Source organism: Aulonocara sp. 'chitande type north' Nkhata Bay, linkage group LG16 (genome assembly GCF_057382095.1).
Source record: "Aulonocara sp. 'chitande type north' Nkhata Bay isolate Kocher_YH1m ecotype deep benthic linkage group LG16, A_spYH_male_GT1.1, whole genome shotgun sequence".
NCBI lineage: Eukaryota > Metazoa > Chordata > Actinopteri > Cichliformes > Cichlidae > Aulonocara > Aulonocara sp. 'chitande type north' Nkhata Bay.
Window position 1 is genome coordinate 38,848,723 of NC_141359.1, and position 21,384 is coordinate 38,870,106.

The following is a 21,384-nucleotide window of genomic DNA, read 5'->3' on the forward strand; positions in this document are numbered from 1 at the left end:
GAAGTCTCATTAGTTTGTGACTGTGAGGCTTCACGCTGCACACACTCTGTGTGGACTGAGCTCGTGACAAAACATTTATGTAGGTCTCGTCAACTGGCTGCGTTGCTCACCATCCAGATGTGCTGCCCTGCATCGAGTCAGCACGTGAACGTCATTTTAGCACAAATAGGGTCCTATACAGGAGCTGTAAGTAACTGCAGATGTTGTTTATTGCTTCAGCATATAGAAGCTGTTGTTATTTGGTTGAGTGGCAGATGAGGGATGAACAAACTACTATGCAGCAACAACAACGAGACCCCTCTCTCTACAAATAAATTGGCAGCATGGCCGTGATCCAACCTGCAGGGGAGGAAGGCATCCGCCTGAAGGTAGTTTTCCCGTCTCAAAAGCAGGTAAATAAACTCAAACTATGTGTCGTGGCACAGATTCAGGCTCGGAGAAGAACCGTCAGCTCGTCTGTGTTGGGATACTTGTCTGGACGTTGACTCTCCTGCTTGTAGTGACTGTGATGTTAATTCAAACTTGCAGGCAGCTGCTAAATGCCCACAGCTGGTAATTGAACAGCCACTGTCACTCCATATGTTCTTCCTCCCTCTGTCATATAGGCTTTTCATCTCTCTTCCCACCTTTCTCTTTCTGCCATCCTGCCCTCAGGCTAGTGTCACATCACATCACTCTCCCTTTACTTCGTCTCTTGGTCGCGTCGCTGGGACTTTTGCTCACCAGACAGGTGTGTGTGTGACAAAATAACAGTATCACAATACTACTGATTTAGCAATGTTTGTATTTGATACACCTCAGATTGAAGAGAAGAGAAGAGAAGAGAAGAGAAGAGAAGAGAAGAGAAGAGAAGAGAAGAGAAGAGAAGAGAAGAGAAGAGAAGAGAAGAGAAGAGAAGAGAAGAGAAGAGAAGAGAAGAGAAAAGCTAGCGTGAAGTGAAATGATTGATTGAGGCAGAGTACAAAGACAAGGTCTAAATCATTAGTGAAAGCATTAATGTCGGCTGGTGCTTCTCTGTCATATAAATCACTTTTTAACTCACTGCTTTACTTCGTGCTTATTGTTTAAGCCATGCAGCCGTGAAAACGGTGATGTGACTGTCTGCCTTTTACACGCTATAAGGGTTTATTCTAGAGCCAGAATCCACTCCCAGCATCTGCTTCTGCTCCTTATGCAGGTTTATGGAAGCTTCATGCTGCATGTCATTTCAATATTAGCAGATAGCATCTTAACAGGGTGTGGTCCCGCTGAATAAGAGGAGGCTGACTTAGAAAAGGAATTGAAGTGATGTATAGGCACGAATCATGAATAAGAGAGAGCAGATGCATTTAAAGCATTTAAAGGAAGTGTATGTTTTCTGATATGCGATGCTCAATAATGATTTGGTTTAGGAGGGACAAAAAGAGGAGAAATTAGCTGGAAACAGAGAGAGGAGACTGGAGAAGATGAACCCAAAAGGAGAGAAGAGGATAGGTAAATGGAGGTGGATAAAAGATGATAGATGGGGTCTACTGGACGGCAGTGTGAGGGTGGGAGGGGCAAGGAAGGGTGAGATAAATAGTGCGAAGGGAACGGGAAAAGGGCCAGACGGGAAGAGGAGAGGAGGGAGCTGTCAGGATGATTTGAGTTTGCCCCCAATGGACCCTGACGCTGCACTTTTCAGTATGTGTGTGTGTGTCTGTGTGTGTGTTCATTCCAAAATAGAGATCTTGCTTTCAGCGACAGAGCAGTGCAGTGAGCTTACAGGAAGCTCTGAAGCAGTGAACCAGCTGTTGTCTCATACGGTAAACTTCAGGAAGCATCTCTTTGAAACTCTACCTGACAATCCCAGAAGTTTCACATCAATCCAGAGAAGCGCTTTACCTGGATTTCACAAATACTGTGAACACTCACACAGAATATATTTAGGTTACAATCAGGTTGAAGAACTAGAGCCAAAAACCTGGGAGAGAGCTGGACTTCTGTACCATCGTTTGCCTGGTGCTCAACACTTTTTCATAAATCTGTTAGGCTTTAAAAAACTTCCCTCTAAATTTTCTAACATTCGGCTGAAGGAAAAACCTAGTGTGGTGATTTCTGATGGTCACGCTCATCTTCATGCTATATTCTGAGGCTGGGTTTGAACTCCCTCCTAGATATTTTCCATTCATTACAAAACTATTTTTGTGTCCGACCAAGCACAACGCTCAGAATGTCTTCCAGGAGAGACACATATCCAAGCAGCATTGTTTCCCATCGCCCTCTGGGACAGCTGGCATTTCAGTTTTGAGCAATTATAAACCTATTTGATTTCCTGAGTGCTTCATACTGCACTGTTGGGTGTGCTGAATAACAGCGACACCAAGCATGCGTGCCTCTAAGGTGAAATAAAGCAGAACATTTTCATCTCAGGGCAGCGAGTGCTGTTGTTCTATGAGAGGTCGATGGCAACGCAGATGAAGACCGCAGTCGTTTGAAATGCCTCTGAGGCCATCCGTCATCAGTGCTGGTGACGGAGCAAATCGTGGGTTTGTCACCTGGGAGACTACGGTTCGGTAAAAAGCTGTGATTTTGGTTAAACATACCACAAACGTTTAAAAGTGTCTTATATGTTCCCTCGAGTATCCTTTTATCTTTTTCAAATATTCCTAATTGCTTTTTTATGCGAAGGTAAGAGAGAAACAGTATCTCCTGTATGCTTAGACTTGACAATAAAGTCTCGAATTGTTATAAATGAGTAAATGTAACAAACTGGAAATGACTTTCTTAAATAATTGAATATGAAATATCTTTCATCATCTATACAAGCTACATAAAGAGACACAAATAGCTACAGTTTCAGTCAGATTATCGAGTTCAGACTGACTTAAAAATACACACAGGTATAACAAATACAGCAGACTTACATGGACATACATGTTACCACGGTGATGGTCACGTGATGCAAAAAGGGAAGCCATGTTGATTCACGGAGTTCCCGATGTTCCTGTCGTTCCTTTTCATCTCCCCGAGTCCCCTCAGCTGTTTCCCTGCACTTAAATTACTGCTGTACATGAATCTTAATGAAAACATCTCTCTTTGTTCTGGCTTCCACTCCATCGATTTTCTCTGCAGAGCCACTGGAGTGCTTGACAAAATGTGATGCATTATAGATTACAGATTCCCATCTTAAATTGCAATCAGGCCCATAATAGATGAGATTGCTTCATCGTAGTGACATAATAAAAGAAGTCCTGCCTGGCCGGGCATGCAGATTCATAACCGTGCTGTTGTCGCAGCTCAGTGTTGGTGGAGAGACAGATGCTACTGTACGGCGAGGGGGTTGTTTTAATGATAAAAAGTATGGGAGGAAGCATATGCTTGTTCATAATGTACTCTTTGTCTGTTAACACAGATGACTCCTTTGTCCCAATAATGTGAATGTGTGTGTTTTCGTCCCCACAAACTAAAGATTAATGGCAGTTTTCACTTGCTCAGAGCTGAAAATCTGCACGTCCAAGAAAAGAAACACATTTATAACATCCTTATGACCAAACAGTGTTAAATGACAGAGACATCAGGGGGCTGTGCTGGTGTTTGTGTGTACACTCCCCCCACAAACACAGACGCACACCGGCAGCCTCTTCTCCTCGGCCTCTTTGCCCTCTGAACCTAACAGCTAAATTTCAGCCTACCGTTACACAAACACACACACACACACATGCACGTACTCAGTGCCTGCAGACTTAAATAGCCCTGAGTTGTAGGGCACTTGTAAGCTTGAGATGTTACCACCAACAGTGTCTCCCTCTTAATGGCATAATCTGCACGGTGACTTTGCAAAAAAGGTGCTTGTCATCACTGGGAACAACCTGGAGTTATTTAAAGGCAGTGTACAAACACACATGTACACAATCAGAATGCATGCACCACAATAAATAAATCAGCTGCTGGTGTTTCTTGCAGATTTCCTCCTCCTGGGAAACGGCCGGGGTTTAAATGGATGCGAGAAACTCAGAGAGGAAGGGGAAAGGAAGTGCAGATGTAGCAAAGAAGGGAGGATAGATATGTCAGAGAGACAAAACTGAGAGAGAAAGAGCATCTAATGTATCAAAGTGAATGCAGAGTAAAAGTGGAAAAAAAATGCTGGGGGCAGGGAGACAAGAGAGAGAAGTATGCTTTTCATTTCCACAGCACAGCGCGAAAGAAGCAAAACTGAGCAAAGCACAGCGGGCTTTTCAACCTTTCAGCCTCTCAACAAACAGGCAGCCGGTTGAAATATTGATGCTTCAATTCCAACAAAGGAATGTCTGAATGATTTTGGTACATCTGAGTGGGGAAATTCACCTATCTATAATTGATACGGCTGAAATGTTAATAACTGGATGGGAATGCACGGGAACGGAGGCGTAGGCTGAAAAGCGTGCACGTGTGTGCGTGCGCGCTCACAGTGGCGATAACGCCCCAAAGGGTCTCCTCTGCTGTTTGCAGGATGCATTCACTCATGATGTGACAGTAAGCAGTTTCTTTTAAGTCAAAGCGTTGGACAGTTAATACATTCATAACTTGAAGTGAGAACTTTCTATATGACTTTGGCAAATCATTCCCTCTGTACTCAGCTGTTTGCAGCCAAAGTGGAGGTAACAGTAGACTCAAACCCTGGTGGAAGCCTGTTACTCAGCCTGCCTTTATCACTGCTTGCTGTATTTTTATTTCAGACTGTCAAAATGTCCTCGTTCTGTGAGCCTCAGTGTGCAACCGAAGCCAAACAGCCAAAAAACAATGATGGACACCAAATCCTCTAATCTGTGTTAATTCTTCCAAAGTGTGAAAACCATGCTGGAACAGTAAATGTGTTGTAATTAGACCCTGATAATTAGAGACAGGGGACCCAGGGAGGTCCCAGAGTGATTATTATGGGATAGCTAAAGCCAGAGAAACAGGAGGAGAGTGGGCTGAAGTTCACCGAAAACACTCTGCAACTCTCACACAGAGAAAGGCTGGCTCACACAAAAAGCCGTCTGCAAAACTTCTCGTCTTTCCTTAGCTGCGACTTAGCGAGCAGCTTTAAATCTCTTAATCTGCTAGTTTTTACTCCTTTTTTTGGCAAGATATATCAAGTCCTTTGTGCATTTTTCGCTTACCTGCAGTCCAGTTTCTCTATTTCAAAGTGCGGGTTAAAGTTCAGGACGATGCGCTGCGAAGACTCAGGGGCCGTGATGACCCAGCGGCAGTTCTGGTGAGGTGGATACTCCAGAGGGTAGCCGGGGGTGGTGATGTAGCCCGCATCGCTTGCATCTAAATTGCCGCCGCATGGTTCAGATGCTGGATGGAAACAGAGAGAGATAAGGAGAAATCATGTTTTACACAAGTCTGGAAACTCAAGTGGATAATATGATTACTTATAGGCTTTGGTCACCAAAATCATCCTGCGTGTTTGAAACGTTAACACAGGTCAATACACGAGTTCACAGTTAGATTAAGTTCACCGATTAACTTCTCGGATGAGAGGTGAAACGTCTTCAAGTAACTTAAAGAAGTCCAGATGCTTTTCTTTGCAAGCTCCTTTAACTACGATGACCTGGATGACTGAGAACCTTCACAGACACATTTCACCGATTAACGTTTTCAGGGAAATTCAGGAGCAAGAGGGCAGAGGCTACGTGACCCAGAAGACTAAAGGTGAAAAAATAAAATACAACTGAAAGACAAATAATAAAACAATGACGAGAGATAAACTTCCATATTAATTTTTATCTGTAATAACCTTCACAGCAGCAGGCGGGGCTACAGTTCTGTCTGCTTATCGATACTGACCAGGAGTACGAGTGAACTTCCAGTTATTTCAGAGCATATTTGTTCATTGTGCATGAATTCTCACAATAAATGAAGCAAAACAGATAAAATGCAGATAAGAGCAGTGTGTGCAGAGACAGGATATGAGTGTGTCTCTGTGTGTGCGGTGTTAAAGGTCAACACAGCATCGTGAAGCACAAAGACTTCATTCTGGCCTGGAAGGACTGCCATGCACGCACACAGACACACAAACACACACGCAGACACACACTTCCAGATGCAGCAGTTACTGTCACAGAGCGGACCCACTTGTCAGCACTCATACGTCTGTGTCACATCATAAACAATACTCCTCGTTCACTGCCGCAGATGTACCCTGACATAGATGGGTAACTCATACATATCTGTGACACCCAGCGGCACAACACACACAACTCCACTGTATGAAATCTTTGGCACTTATTGTGCACAATGCTGGCTCTCCTGTTTGATGGACTGCACAGGCTAAATATGCCGAGCTTCTTCATTGTTTAAGATCTGCAAAACACAAGTTAAACCATCGTGGCGAGTATGTGCTGAATGCGAGCTTTGTTGAGTCCGATATAATGGCGCAGTCTGAGCCAGCGACAGACAGAGAACAGTCAACCGCCACGTTTTTTAGTCTGCTCCAAAATAACATCCACCCAAGTGATCCAGGTTAGGGTTAAAGTATATAACACGAGTAACTTGTTCTTCTGCACTGGCAGAAAATTAATAGTAAGTGCTTTTTGTTTAAAAAAAAGAGACTATTATTTCAAATATCCAGGGAAGAATTTCAGCAACCAAAAATGTGATCAATCAGAGCATCTCCAACAAAGCAGATGGATTTTCTGCAAATATTTTGGAGGAAGAAAAGATGGCTACAATAGGCCAGGTTATTCTAGTGAAAACAGCATCTGTGAGCGCCGGCTGCTTGATGGGAAATATTTGGCCGGTGAGCAGCCCCTAAAAATAATTTCCTGTTTTCAAAAGAAGGAAAAACAAACTCACAATCAAGCTCTTGATAGTCAGCAGCTTATTGCTCTCTCAGCCGTGACTAAATATGCATCAAGAAACTCGCCTCAAAAGAAAAAAAGCAGAGGAAGAGCAGCAGGAGGAGGTTAGGTGAGCTGTCTTTGCTACGATCTCACCCGCTGGGCCGTGACGTTTTATTTATCGCCACTGTGCTGAGAGGGATGACATAGCCAAGTCAAACTGCTCGGCAGAATGCAGCATGTTTTAAAGCCATAGCTATTAATAGTGTGGCTACTGTAAACTTACTCTGAGTGGAGTCAACATATGCAAACATTAATACACGCACGCATAAACACTTTATCGGGCACCATCTTCGAAACTAATTAAAAGAAAAGGTCAAACAAAAACGCACGTCGAAAATATCACTTTGTTGCCACGCTCACATGGCTGACTGCGTATCAGACAGTCAGTAAGAGAGGATTAAAGAGCCGGTAAGACTTCAGCGCTCAGCGCACACCGTGAGTGACACTTTGGCATCTGTATCTGGTGTCTACCTCACTCTGTCTGCAAACAATTAGTGATAACCGCTCCGTATCTCAACATTTCTGCCTGCCTCTCTTTGGTCTCTGGCGCTGAGAACCAACGAGTCCTGTTTATGTCCTCCTGACATACAGTGGTACAGGAGTAGGGTTACGTGGGCGATGTAACCCAGCCAGATGGATTTCATCTCAGCACCACCTGGATTAGTGTTTAACCACTCTGGAATCTCACAACGACATCAGCCAAACACCACTTTTAGCACACGCTGCTTTGCTAAACGTAGCTAATGAAAACTCTTGGAGAGGTGATGCAAGGGGTGTAAAATCAATGACTGCGGATTCAAATCTGACTAATAAATGAACTCCTGCTTGGATGTTATCTGAAGGATAAGGAAATCGACTCTGGCACATCCAGAGGTTGTTTTTTTAAATTTTCGTTTTTAATAGCTGACCAAATTGTTCTTTCCACAGACGTTGACTCAGCTACACATGAATCATTTGTGGTTAAAGTTGGCTGGATGCTTTAAACAAATACCTGTGCAACTATACACTTCAGCATTTACCTCAGGAGCTGCCTCCGTCATTGTAATAGTATCCTTTAGGACCACTTTGATTAAAATAAGGTTATTCCTATTTGAAATCCATAGTTTTCTGTTTTCCACATGTGGGATCTTAAGGTGGGCGGGGGGGCTAAACTCTTGGTACAGAGCAGGCATCTAAAAGACATAAGACACTGACAAAAATGGCATGAAAAGGAGAAACTGGAGTAGAGGTGGGTTGCAAAGTGGCTTGCAGAGGTAGCAGCAGTTGTAGCATAACATTCTCTATATGAGGTTTTCCAATAGGATGTGCATAAAGGTATCAGCTGATTTTGAGCTGTCAGCTGATACAGGCTAGCTCTGGTATCAGGTGTTAGCCGCTAAAGCTAAATGCTAAATATACATATATATATATTCTGGCTGAGTCTCGCTACCTCTCCTCTCCCTGTTTCACCTCTGGCATACGGCCGATAAAGACAGCACCTCCAAGTGTCTGATGAATAAGGCCGGTGTGATATTTAGGCAGGTGCCGTGTGTGCATGAAGTATAGTGTCTGCTTTACTTTAAGGGTCTATTAATCTCCGGACGTGCACACATACACAAAGTCGTTCAACAAACACTGCATCCAAACAGAGCAGAGAGTGACACAAATTGAGGCGATGAGGGCACGGATGACATCAGATCCTTTAGAATGAAGTGCCATTCATGATGAATTTCATATTGCACACGAAACATGTAAATATACAGCCGGTGAAACGTCAGGCCCCTGCAGCGACAGGCCAGCGTGCAAAGGGAGGGACACGGCTCCGGGTTTATGTCTGTAAAACAGGGAGGTGCATAAATACAGCTTCCAAAAGCAAACCTGCTATAATCCTAATTTGTATTCCCCACCCAGACGTGCACGCTGTGAAAAAAGTGCAATGTGTGTCAGAACAGAGAAGATGCTGAGTGGGGGAAATGCCTGACTTCACGTCAAGAATTACCAAATAGGTTAAAGACAGAATCATCCTTTAATCGTCACAGAGCAGCCTGCTGCGAGCAGCTGCAAAGGTGACGGTCCATCCTGGTGAAGTGGGGCTGGGCAAACAGGATGAGTGCAGCAGCTGCCGGCGACAGGAGACGGGAGACAGCAATGCTTGCTTTACTCGTTTTTCTTTTATTACACTAACACAGAGAGTAGAGTTTATAACAGCAGAGGTTCTCTTCATAGGTTTAAGCGTATTTTCCACTAGATTTGATTCAACTGTAATGGTTGGTTTCCATTACAGTTGAGGGGCACTTATTGAAAGTCCAGTGATGTCATTTCTATGCGACACAACACAAGATTGGAGGACATCGAGGCGATGGTGCGCCTGCTGCTCGGCCTGCAGCTTTCGGTCGGACTCCAGGTTTGGGTGTGGCCATGTGCGTCGTTGCCGTTTGATTCCTGTGAAGGAGTGCTACCACCTAATGGAAAACTAGGGAAAAGCTAGCTAGTGGAAAAGAGGCTACAGTGACTGTAGTACCGTGGAAACCTGAATCAGCGCTAAGTCCTGTCTGACTTGGTTTTTTATCATTTGGTCTAATCCTACAGCGTAGCATCAAACTAGGCTCTGGCCGATACTACAGCGCCGAGCGGGTACTTTCACAAGGCGCCATATCAAAACATCGGCGTATTCTTTGGCGCAGTGTGTCCTTGCCTTATCCAAACACTTTCCTCCTCTTGACCCTCGTTTTCACACAGTAAAGCTTTTCTCTCAACCGCATCAGCATGTGTGATCTTCAGGGAGAGGCTGTATTTGCACCACACATTCACAACAAATGCAACCACTAAACATCCCCATTCTGAATACAGACCACACACACACACACACACACACACACACACGATAAGCAGCAGTAAATGGTGCTAAGCAGTCGAGCACAGATATAAGACAGGTCATTGCATTATTTATGGCTCTCTGCCGTTTAGTATTGCATCCTTGATAACACCTATTCAGCAACTTTTCCCCACATTCCCACCTCAGCACACACATACACTCAGATGTACCCACAGAGGAATCTATGACAGTTCCCACAGACCCAAACTCGTGCACACTCTTCTCCATGAAGCTGGTTCGCACAGTTGAACCAGATCCTTGTTTGTTGGCCCCAAATGCAAATTTTCTGACCTTGTTTTTAAGCTCTTACTGATTCGTTTTCCCTCTGAGGGAGTCTGATTTGACTCTAAACAGACACTTTTCAGCTCGCAGCAATCGATTTGCTTGTCTGCGAGAACTTTGCCAATCTGTCAGAGTCCACATTTCTTCATGCCGGTCCGACCCCGTCATGAAAGCATTAGTGGTTTAGTGAGTGTTTGTTATGAAAGCAAGAAAATGTGTCAGCTAACCAGAAAGCTTGTTCAGAAACTATCAACCTGTTATCCACCAACAGCAGCGTGAGACTTGCGACCTCGTTACGGTGACCTTTAAAGAGTCGGGTCCTTAAATTTATCAGTATGTTCTGGCCATCTGCATCTGCAGTTTTCCAATCTTTCTCTGCATTTCATTCACTATTTACAAACATTGTGAAACGCCTACAAAAGCTGCAGACACTGAATCCTTAAACGTTAGAGATACAAACACAATTAAAAACCTTTGGTGTGACTCTGGGAATATGACAGACACTGAAAATAACAAAGTGAAATGTGTTGTTTGGATCATACCCAGGTGCTTTTAGTCCCCCAAACCTGGGAAACCTCAGGAATGGACGGAGAAAGAGAAAAGAGAACAAAGGAGAAAAAGCCAGAGCTGGATGAAAGTGAGAAAGGGAGAGTAATGCAAGAACATCTGTCTCTCATCAGCTGAAAGGAGAAAGTCAGCAGCTCAGAAAAAGCTCACCGGACCAAAAAAAATTATAACCTACACACACATACTGTACTCACACAGACACACAAACAGGTGGGGCTGTTTTCTCCAGGTGCCCTGCATTAAGACTCAGTGGAAAACCACAGAGTGAGCGTGTGTTTATATCTGTGTAAAGCAGAGGGAGGGATGAGTGGAAGACTACAAAGGATCTGAAAGAAAGGAAAGCGCGATCGGAGAATGAGGAGAAGGGAGAAAGTGACTCATAAAAAAAGCTGAGCGTGTGATACAGAAAAAGCACCGACATCAGATCAAGTTTCTCTGCTCAGGAGCAAAGGCACACCCTGATCTACGGGGCTTTAGACAGTAGACACAGAATCTAACAATAGACAAAATAAGACACAGAGAAAGACTTCAGATCAATACCAGAGCAGCAGCGGCTAATTGGAAAAACTCTCAGAGGCAGAGCAGCATGAGGGAAGGAGACCGTTAAAGGTGCAGTCAGTAGAATTCCTCGAGTCGTTGTTTTTATTGGTGCTGCTTTGGTCTGACCCGACTGTCCTTAAGTTCTCTAAGCAAACAAACATCAGTGTGAGTGTGCCAGCTATCACTGAAGAAGCTAAAGATCTGAGTTTGGAGCTGGGAGTGTCAGCTGATGCTGATGGATGGCTGTGGGAGACGTTCTAAGTGCAGGTGAGGCGGTACAAGGTGAAAAATAAACCCTGGCTCTCTAATGGCTGCAAATGCAAATCCATCCATGTGTTTACCGACCTGACGATGACTGTGCAAAAAGAAAAATGGTTGTTGTTAGTAACTAAAACAAAATAATGAACAAGAATTAAACTCAAATGTGGAGAAAATATAATTCGTTTGCCTGATGAGGTGATGATGGCTGTGATTAGTGAGACTCTGGAGTCACTGCTTTCAAAAAGTTGTGTTTTTATTGTAATACGTGCACTCGTTTCCCTAAATCTCACCTCTGACATATACTTTTAATACAATAACAACTAAAAAAGACCAAAACTAACACTGAAAGCAATAAAAACGAGTGCTGTCAGCGTTAATCTCCTTAAAATGCCATAACCGCATTAACACGCCAAATCTCCGTTAGCGAGTTAACACGGATCGCCCCACGCGGGGCTGCACGGCATCAACACGTTAGCGTGGTTAGCTCATCAACGCGTTAGCGCCGTGCAGCCCCACGTACGGGGGGATCCGCGTTAACTCGCTAACGGAGATTTGGCGTTAACGAGAGTAACGCTGACGGCATTAATAAAAACTACACTGAATTAAAAAACAAAAGGTCAAACTAAAGACTGATTAGAAAATACAAAACTGGTCTTTGGCCTGCACCACATTTCATTTTTGTGTGCTGGACTGAAGTCTGCAATGATTTGAGCTGTCGCTGCATTACATCGCATGCACGTCACATAACTGGTCATTCTTTACATTTTTATCAGAAATTTAGTGTTTCCAAGCCAGTGATCTGACGTATTGCACATTTAACACAGACTTTTCATATATTTCGACATTTTTTAGTCAATATCTTCTTTAATCTCTTTAGCTACATCTAAGCCCTGCTGTGTGGCTGAATAAAATTGCTAACTTTGATATTATGATTGTAGTGAAGGCTGCTATCAATCATCCTGTATCTTGTATATAAAAAAATTGATTATGTAAGGAATGTTTTTGCTGATCGGTGGGCCGTAAATGTGACGTATTCCTTTAAGTCACTGAAAAGAGCTCCTTTTAAGCAGCGTATGAATGAGCGTCTCTAGCGAGTCGTGTGAATGGATCTCCAAAGTACGAGAAAACACAGACTGACAGAGTTCCAGGGACCAGACAGAAAGTGAGCGGCTGAAACAGTAAAGAGATTTTCCACCGTGGCAAAGTGGGGCTAAAAGAAGGTGAGGGAGGTTTCTTAATCGGGGTGAGGGAAAACACTGACAGAGGGAGGTGTGGAGAAAGACACAGAGCGCACTATTAAAGAAGAGCTGGAGTGCCATGAAAAGTAGAAAACAACAGGATGATTCGGTGTGACGAGGAGAGAAAAAGGAAAACAACCTGTGGCTTCGTTCCACAGCGCTCCGGAGGGACTGCTGCAGACACAGAAGGCCTGGCTTACTCTCTCACAAACACACACACACACACACACACAGGTTTTTCTTTGTGTGCGAGGATTTTAAAAGAAGTGGGAACAGGCAAATATCCTCATTTGAAAGATTTCCATGATCTCCCTTTCCCTCTGAGGACAAATGTTCTTCACAAGGCTGCAAACACAAGAACACCCACTCGCTCCCAGCATCCTCTCTAATTACTCCAGTCATTACCAGTGGCCAATGAAGACACTAGAATACTAACAGTTTACTAATGGCATGATAACTGTAATTAGAACATCCTGCTGGACCCACTAATTGTCCTTTCCCTTTTACAGATGAGAGGAGAGAAAGAGAAGGGGCGACTGTGCCAAAGGTTAATTGGGTTAATGTTTATTCGCTCATTGCAGCTAGGTTGTTGATGTCGATGGAAAAACCACTCTGTTTTTAGGCTATCATTATTCTAATGACTGAGAGACTAATGTCATCGTGCTTGATGCATGTGATTTTTGTTTCTCTTCTAGCTGCACGGCTCAGTGGCATGTAATGCATTTGTTTTTGTTTGTTTGTTTCTTTTAAAAAACTGGAAAAAAAGCCGCCGTGGTGATCTGAGTCCCTGATGAATACGTGTAACGCTTAATCCTGAGGCCTGGTGGAAAACACCTGCTGCCTGCAAGATGATTAAAATGAAATCAGCTCTAAGGTGTCACCTGCACCAGCTCGGCAAACTCAGCTATCTGATAAAATGTTTTAATAAACCTGACCATCACAGGCCAACGCAACGCTTAGTCCGATCTGTTCCCTGACATCTGTAAAGCAACATTTCATATTCAGTGTCAAACATCCCTTTATTATAATGTCATTTTATACTTATCAAGATCACATGAAGAAAATTAAATCCTTCACCTTCAGTGTATCATAATAGGAGTACATATTTATTAATAAAATGTGCAGTACGTTGCCCAGAAACTCTCTTGTGCGTTTCAGAGAAGAATAAATCTGGGTTAGTTTACTGCAGGTGGCTCCACTCAAATACTGCTTCACACTCTGCTGCCTTCCTCTTATTTCACTAATGCCCCGTAATACTTTCTCCCTTTCATTTTCTCTCTTGCACACGTCCAAACTCTCCTGATTTCTTGCTCAATGCATCTCTTTCATTTTTTTTATTGCTCCATTTTTTGCGTGTACTTTATGGGGAGAAAAGTTTCCAATTCATGTTGGGGAAAGCTCGCACGTTACACATAATCTTCTGTTTTCCTTCCCTCAGAATCAGTGGATCAGTCGACAAATATGACAGAAAAGAATAACTCAAAACAAACAGATTATGGAGAATGCACACAAATTCACCAGGAAGCTGATTTAAGGATCGTTAATTGCTCTTAATGATAAGCAGGCTGTTTGAGTTTTTACACAGCTCTATAAAGGCCTGTGCAATTATAGAAAATACTGTTGAATTCATATTTGCGTACTCTAATATCTGCAGTGTTTCAGGTTAAAACCTGGATTTGTAATTACGTGGAATGACTGTTTGTGGCAGCGAGTCAGTTCATTAGGTTCTGAGCTATAACCCCATTATGTGAATGACATGGATGATTTGTTTTATTGGTGGCCAACTGACGCTTACAAAGCATTATGACCCAAATTGATGTAACATTTAATTACTACGAGCTGACCCCACCGGGAAACACAGACCCACTCACACTCACAGCACACGGTGCACGTACAGGAGAAGCTGTTTCATGTTCAGCGACCAAACTAAAACATCTTCACGTGGATGGTGAAGCACCTGCTAGACGGTAAGCCTTTAAGTCTGCCAGACGTTCTTATTTATCCCCCTGCATGTAAATGGAGCTGTTAACTTCACCTCCGGAAATTCTTCCCACTGCTCAGACTTTTAAAATCACACCAGGCCGGTTGGAGCCATCAAAAACAATCACATAAACCAAACCTTAATGCGTACCGCTAGCACACTTCTTACACTTAGTATCATGGTGATCCTGTTTCATCATCCACCATATTTCAGCAGAGACACTATGGAGGCAGACAGCTGGTCTTGAGTGGCCAATTATGTCCGTTTATCTCCCTTCCAGGCACAGCTGTGATCAAACGGAATGAAGAAACAGGATCAAACAGCGAGGCTAAAAATCATTCTTCCGTTTCGTTCACTGCTTTTTGCTGCTTCCCTCTGCCTGTTTCTGTCTCTGCTGTCTCTGTTACTTCCTCCCTCTGTACTTCCATCCCTCCCGCGTCTCTCTATATATACACTTCTTAGTCTCACTATGCTTTCCTTGCTCATCTCTCCAGAGAGAACAAAGTAGAGGCATCTATAAAAGTTAACTGCTGAGAAAGCTCCATTCTGCATATCCTACTGCTCAAAATGTGTGTGTTTGTTCCAGAGATGCTCAGTGTACCTGCAGGGAAACCTCGAGGGGAGCTCGAGGGGGTCCCCAGGAAAATCAGGCTTCACCTGCTGTCAGCAAACATAAAGTAAGAGGTCAAAAAAGAACAGAATATCAACATGTTCTCATATTTAACCCCACTGTCAGCATCATTTAGCTGGAAAAAGAACAAACTCCAGTCAGTGGCATTGAAGTTAAACACCTCATTCATCTTCCTTGAATGCCACAGAGTTTCCATCTGAATGTTTCCTGTGCTGGACTGCAGCACATACTTCCTGCTTTGGTGTTGAATATAAATGTGACTAATTTTAAGACAAACAACTGCTGATCAAATGACCCGCTGTTCTTTCTTCTGGACAGGAAAGCCTCAGAACCGTTGCATGCTTTGCACAAAGTCAGCAGTTTTTAATTATTTATAGTATTAATAATCTGAACATTCACATCACCTCACACAGGCCTTAAATTACTAGTTCAGATTTAACCTAATGTAAAAATGCCCACAGATAGCAGGATGCTCCACCGTACAGTTTCTCACATCAGAAGTGAATTGTATGTAAAGAATGTCCTCCCTGTGCCTTCTGTACTTCTGTGGTTCTCCAAAACAACATTTGGCAATCAGGGCCACTCAATCCAAGTCATGAGATCTGCAAAAGCCCTCCGGAATAAGGCAGTAAAACCTCGAATGCCACCAACCTCCCTGCAACCACCCCCTTTCGGTTCTCTCTCTCTCTCTCTCTCTCTCTAGATTTACACATATGCATTCACCACAAAGCAGAAAGTGAAACTCGAGGAGAGACTAGAAGTATATCTCCAAGTATTCAGGTCTTTGCACAGGCAGCAATGAGAAACCAGTGCTAACAATCAGTGTGTGCAGCGAAAACAAAAGTCATCAGTCTCCTGGTAAAGGCCGCAGTAGCTAAGCTCTTAAATTTACGTAAACTGAGTCAGACCACTCGGAGTCCTGAGTGTCCATCAGCTGAGTCGAACTCCCCATACACCCCTGCCTGTGACGATGTAACAGAAACTTTGGGTAACGAGTGTTTTATGTGGTGACAAGTAGGTTCGTTGTAACCAAAGAGACTTAAAACGTCGTCTGTGCATCAAGTTCACATATGGAAAAAGATTTTTGTGGCTATCCTCCTCGTGCGTAAAGGTTGTCTGGAGACGAAAACGCACACAGCGATAGATTCTGCCTCTCCACATTTAACAGAGAGTAAAAAGCAAATGCGTGTTCCCTTCTCACATCATATTCCCGCTTATGCACTCGAAGGTGAACTCGTGGTCGGGTTACACAGCCGCAAATCCCGTCGCTCACACGGGCTCGGGAGCGAACGCGAGCCTCCGTGGAGCGCCGGGCCGGACCTGACCTCCGGTACACGGAGGCAGCAGTCCCGTCACACCGGCCGCCACCTCTCCGCGCTCCCGGAATGACAGGAAGTCACCGTAAAGAAATGCGTTCAGCTTTTTTCCTTTTAGTAAAAACAGTTTCGAGGAATTTTAGAAGAGCGCAAGAGATGGAAACGTGCTGGAAGAAGAACTGCTGACAACAAAATTACTCCCGACAGGAATTTACAGAAGATTTCGATCTGTCATCTTTTTATTACTGAACGTCGTTACTGATGTTTTTAAGACGATAAAATCAACGCTGATTAAACCAGCATCCCTTCGAAATCAGCCCTGGATTAAATTTTTTTTTTAAAAAACACGGCTGGTGACGAAGGTACTTCATCTGTAAAGTCATCGTGACAAAATAATTTCTGTTGCCCGTTCGTACTTCCTAACGTTTGTCCCTGCACCGGACCGAGAGAGCTGGCTCACAGGCCGTCCAGCAGCGCGGGTCTGTCTCCTAAATGTGATGAAAGTAATCAACGTCCCTCAGCAGTGCGCCGTTTCAGCGCATTACTTGGAACGGAGCGGAGATTTGGCTCGAGCCCGTAGTCACCAATTGCGCAATGATGCTTTCCCTGAATTTACTTTCACTGCACTGAAAGAAAACAACTTTTATTCGTTTTGTGATGTGTAACTGCTCTTATTTTCTCTTTTTACACCTTGTGTGACGCTTGGATTTAGGCGGACAGCAACAGCATCAAACTTACCTCCTTCCCCGGCTTTTACCGCTGAAGGTAACAGAAGAGCCAAAATACATCCACAGAGCCAAACGAATAAATCCATCTTTCTCCCTCAGAATAAAACACGTCTTCTCCTCCTGTGTGGTTTTATTTGCTTTATCTGACACACGGCTCCAAGTCGCACTTCCCTGACCGTTTCCACAGTTATCTGTTTTTCTAACGTGCAACACGGTTGTGTCCAAAATCCAAAAGCCGGACAGCGTTCACCCGACTCTCTAAGAATAACACGCCGGAGAAAATAAACAGTTCATGCAGTGTGAGTGCGTGCCGCCACTTCTCCTCAACCAGAGCAACTTGTCTAGAAACGCAATTTGAACTCTAAACACGGTTTACAATCCATTGCTGTGCGCACAGTCGGCAGCGCAGGGAAACAGATCAGCAGAGTAAATAAAGAAAATTGTGCGTTTTAAATTAACTAGAAACCAAAAAGATCATCAGAGAGCGCTAACTGCGACGGAAACGGGGAAAAGTAACTCGCGTCTTTCCTCCTTGGATTAAAAATATTTCCAATTGTTTTATGCAAATATCTTCAGGCGCATTTTCTTGGTAAGGAAATTAAATGTGTTCCGATCTAGTTTCCCGGTAATGGTCCGTTCATGCGCAAAAGACAACGCAGGATCTCCGAGCAGCTCGATCTGCGTGCGTAAAGCTGGTAGGCAGAAAGAAACGTGGTGCCTCTCCGCTGTCCTCCCACAACTGTGCGTGTCTGCGCTCAGACGCTCTGCCCTGTTCCCTCTCTCTCTCTCCCGGTAGCACGCGCTCCTTTCCCTCCACTCTCCGCCGGGTTTGTGGCAGCGAGCAGGACCGCTCACTCAGTCCCCTGCCTTGGTGCGCGTGCACGCAGTGCGCGTGCGCGTGTATCGGATTACAGTAGGCACCTCGGCCCGCCTCCATATAGCCCCTCACTGATTAAAGAGCAATTTCATCTCCTCTCTCTCTCTGACCATCTCTTACCTCCAACATATCTTTCTTTTTTTTTTTTCCAACTTTATTTAAAGTAAATAAGTTTACATATAAAATGCACATACACATACAATTACATATACAAAACCATGAGCACATACAAAAGGGAGAAACAAGGAGGAAAATCTAGCATCTGAGTCCACACAACGTTCACAAGACTTACAGTTTTAATTCGTTCCAGGGGAAAACTTTCCCAAGTTTCAGGTCCATTGTTCGTCTTCTCCGCAGGTCTGTAATGATATGTTTACTCACCACATCACTACTTATCATCTTTTGTTCAAGTACTCCTTTGGCACGAGTTTTCCAAATATGTGTGTTTATTACACACATTACTAACCAAAAGAGTCTCCTTTTGTCGTCACACATTTTTTCTTTAAACAAACCATATTTAACTGCTTTAATATTAACATCCACATCATAGCCAATTTCTGTCATTTTCTGCCTGATCTCAGTTGTCCTATAACAATCCAATAGGAGATGTTCTAGGGTCTCATCTTTATCACAGTCTGTCATAGGACATTTCATGGTGGTAACAAAACAACTCCATTTTACCACCGCTCTCACAGGGAGGCGCCCGAGCGAGATGAGCCATACCACGTCTCTCATGCTTTCAGATAATAATTTGTCTTGTATATTTTTAACTATTGAAAGGTTTTCATCTTCATTTGCATACTTATATTGAATTACACCTTCATTTTTGGTTTCATGAATTTTTTTATAGATATTTTTCGTATTATCTTGGAGAATATTTAAACTATATTGTTCCCATTGACTTGATAAGTCACCGAACATAAGTCTGTGGTATGGAACACCCGCTCTGGCCCTCGATAACATATCTTTCCCACTCTCACCATTTCTTTCATTTTACCACATTTCTTTCTGCCTTCTCCCCAAAATGTTCCACTTCATTCTCTTTCTGTGGCTTCATACTTTCGCCTTTCTGCTCACATGTCTTCCTCCAGTCCTCCTGGTATTAAAGGGAATCGAGTTTGAAAGAAGAGAGGCAGAAAACTGGGAGAGAAGATGCCCACAGCACAGCTTTATGAGCTTTGTAGTATAGCACCAGGAGATTTAAGGTACCTGGTGCTGGTTTACAGCATTACAGGGGAAACATTGATCCATGTATGGTTTGCATGTATAGACCAATCAGAACGAAGGGGAATCTTCCGGTAAACTTTGACTCGGGATTACTATGAGAGAGGTTTACTTGTCATGCAGAGCGGCCGTTGTGGTTTAAAGGCTGAATTCCGGGATGCAAAAATTCATACACACCTTTATGCAAACACATAAGCCCTTGTCTACAAGCCAGGGCAAAAAGCTGTTTACCAAGGGCACATGGGTCAGTGCTGAACAGAATCTAAACGAGGGGCGGAGGACAGACAGGAAAGCTATACAGACGCATGCAAACAAACGCTTTCACCACACAAGCATGGACATGTGCTGACACACACTTGCAGTGGTAATGAAGTTGAATGGAAAGGTGACTGGATTTCTGTCTACTTACTGAACACGCACTAAGACTTAAAACCACTTCACTCTCTTTCCACGTGCACGCTCTCTCTCCCTCCCTCGCTCATTTGCTCACTCCCTGCAGTATAATAGATGTCAGTGGGAGGTGTTGGTTTTAGCAACACCAAAGCCTGTGGTCTAAAAAACCAATCCAATCTTAGCTCTTTGCATTGCCTTCCCAGGACACACCCTACACAAATTCGCACACGGATCCACGCAGCTGAGCTCACCACTGACCACTCAGTGAAAAAACTCATGTGGGAAGTAAACCCCATCAAAACTCCTTTATTACAGAGACGATAATCACACGGCTGCCGATGCGTTTTACATCATGTGCCAAATATTTATATTTCTTCTGACACAAGAGTTTCTGAGAACAAGCAGCCTGAAAGGGGGATGTGGGGATTTTGTTTTCCCAAATCAAAGTCGCGTAGGGAAGCAGGTAAATGTTCAGTCTATATTTATGTTTCCTGTCCTCCAATCAGCAAAATAAAGGTAAATCAGTGATCTCAGCTCAGAGCAGCGACACACCACACGCATACAGTCACTCAGATGTTTTCTAACATCTCCGGAGGCCTAAAGGTATTGAGTTCTTTTTCCATGACAGATTTCAGTGTGTGTGTGAGAGAGGGTGAGGGAAAGAGTGAGTAACTGTCACCCTTCTCATTGCTCGGGTCCCTCTAGTGTACGACCTCTGTAACCTGCCACTCTCACCCGTCTTGCCTTTTTCGTGCTGTGTCTTTCCACTGAAACCGAAACCGGTCCGGTCCCCTGGAATCTGTCAGGTGATGAAAGCGCACTGCAGTCACGTGGTAATGTCGCTGTATCGTCTGTCCCAGCGCTCAGAGTCACGGTTTGCAAACATGATTTACTCTGAGCAGTCAGGCAGCAGCTAAGATGTTCAGCAGCAGTTTTTAACTCTAAGTCTTGATTCCTAAACATTTTTCAGCTTTTGCATATGACTGAAAAATGTCTTTTTTTTAGTGGATTTTAGTTTAGTTCTTTTTTAAAGGACGGGAGCAGAGGATGCTAAAGGAAAATCTTTGGAAGTCTGAGAATCCTTCAGTTGGCGGGAAAAATAACTTCAGCTTATCCACAGCACCGCGCCACACGAGCTCAAACCTTCTGGACTTCCCCTCCGCTCGTTCTTCTTTATGACTGACACAGTGTTGTGAAACTAGGCTCTGCTGATCCATGACACCTTTGCCGCCTGCCAAACAGTCGACTGGGTTTCCAAGAAGTTACCAATGACATCATCGAGACTCAGTTTTGGGGAAACTGACAGACTTGTTGCTGGTTTGTTCACAGCACCAACCGTGCCAGTGTTTCCACCTCAGAGAACCACCTGCCTGTGATTGATTGATTGATTGATTGATTGGTAATTTATTTCAACATGTGAACAATATACAAGTACATTTAGAAAAGAAATGAGAGAAAAAAAATATACTATACAAATTACATACAAAAAAACATTCTGATTAATTTACATGTTGAAAGGGAGTGGGAAGAAGTATACACTTATTTAATCCCACCCATGTCCCATAAATTATCAGTGAATATTTAGTCAGCTTCCTTACTGATATAATTTGTAATAAAAATAGTGAACAGATTTCTGATATACTATATACTATAATATCACAT

General features: G+C 43.6%; 1 protein-coding gene across 5 annotated transcripts in view; it reads right to left on the bottom strand.

Annotated features, from left to right (window-relative positions):
• LOC147312089 (neuropilin-2-like) overlaps positions 1-18,039 on the bottom strand; it is a 96,048-nt gene extending 78,009 nt beyond the window's left edge. For all 5 annotated transcript variants that reach the window (XR_015125289.1, XM_086265690.1, XM_086265691.1 and 2 more), the window contains exons 1-2: positions 17,239-18,039; positions 5,103-5,283 (exon numbers count right to left, since the gene is read on the bottom strand). Coding sequence is in view for 4 of the 5 variants with exons in the window: in XM_086265690.1 (XP_086121816.1) it covers positions 5,103-5,283; positions 17,239-17,314 (257 nt within the window). In the remaining variant the exon portion in view is untranslated. The remainder of the gene's footprint in view (positions 1-5,102; positions 5,284-17,238) is intronic.
• Positions 18,040-21,384: the final 3,345 nt, after the last annotated feature.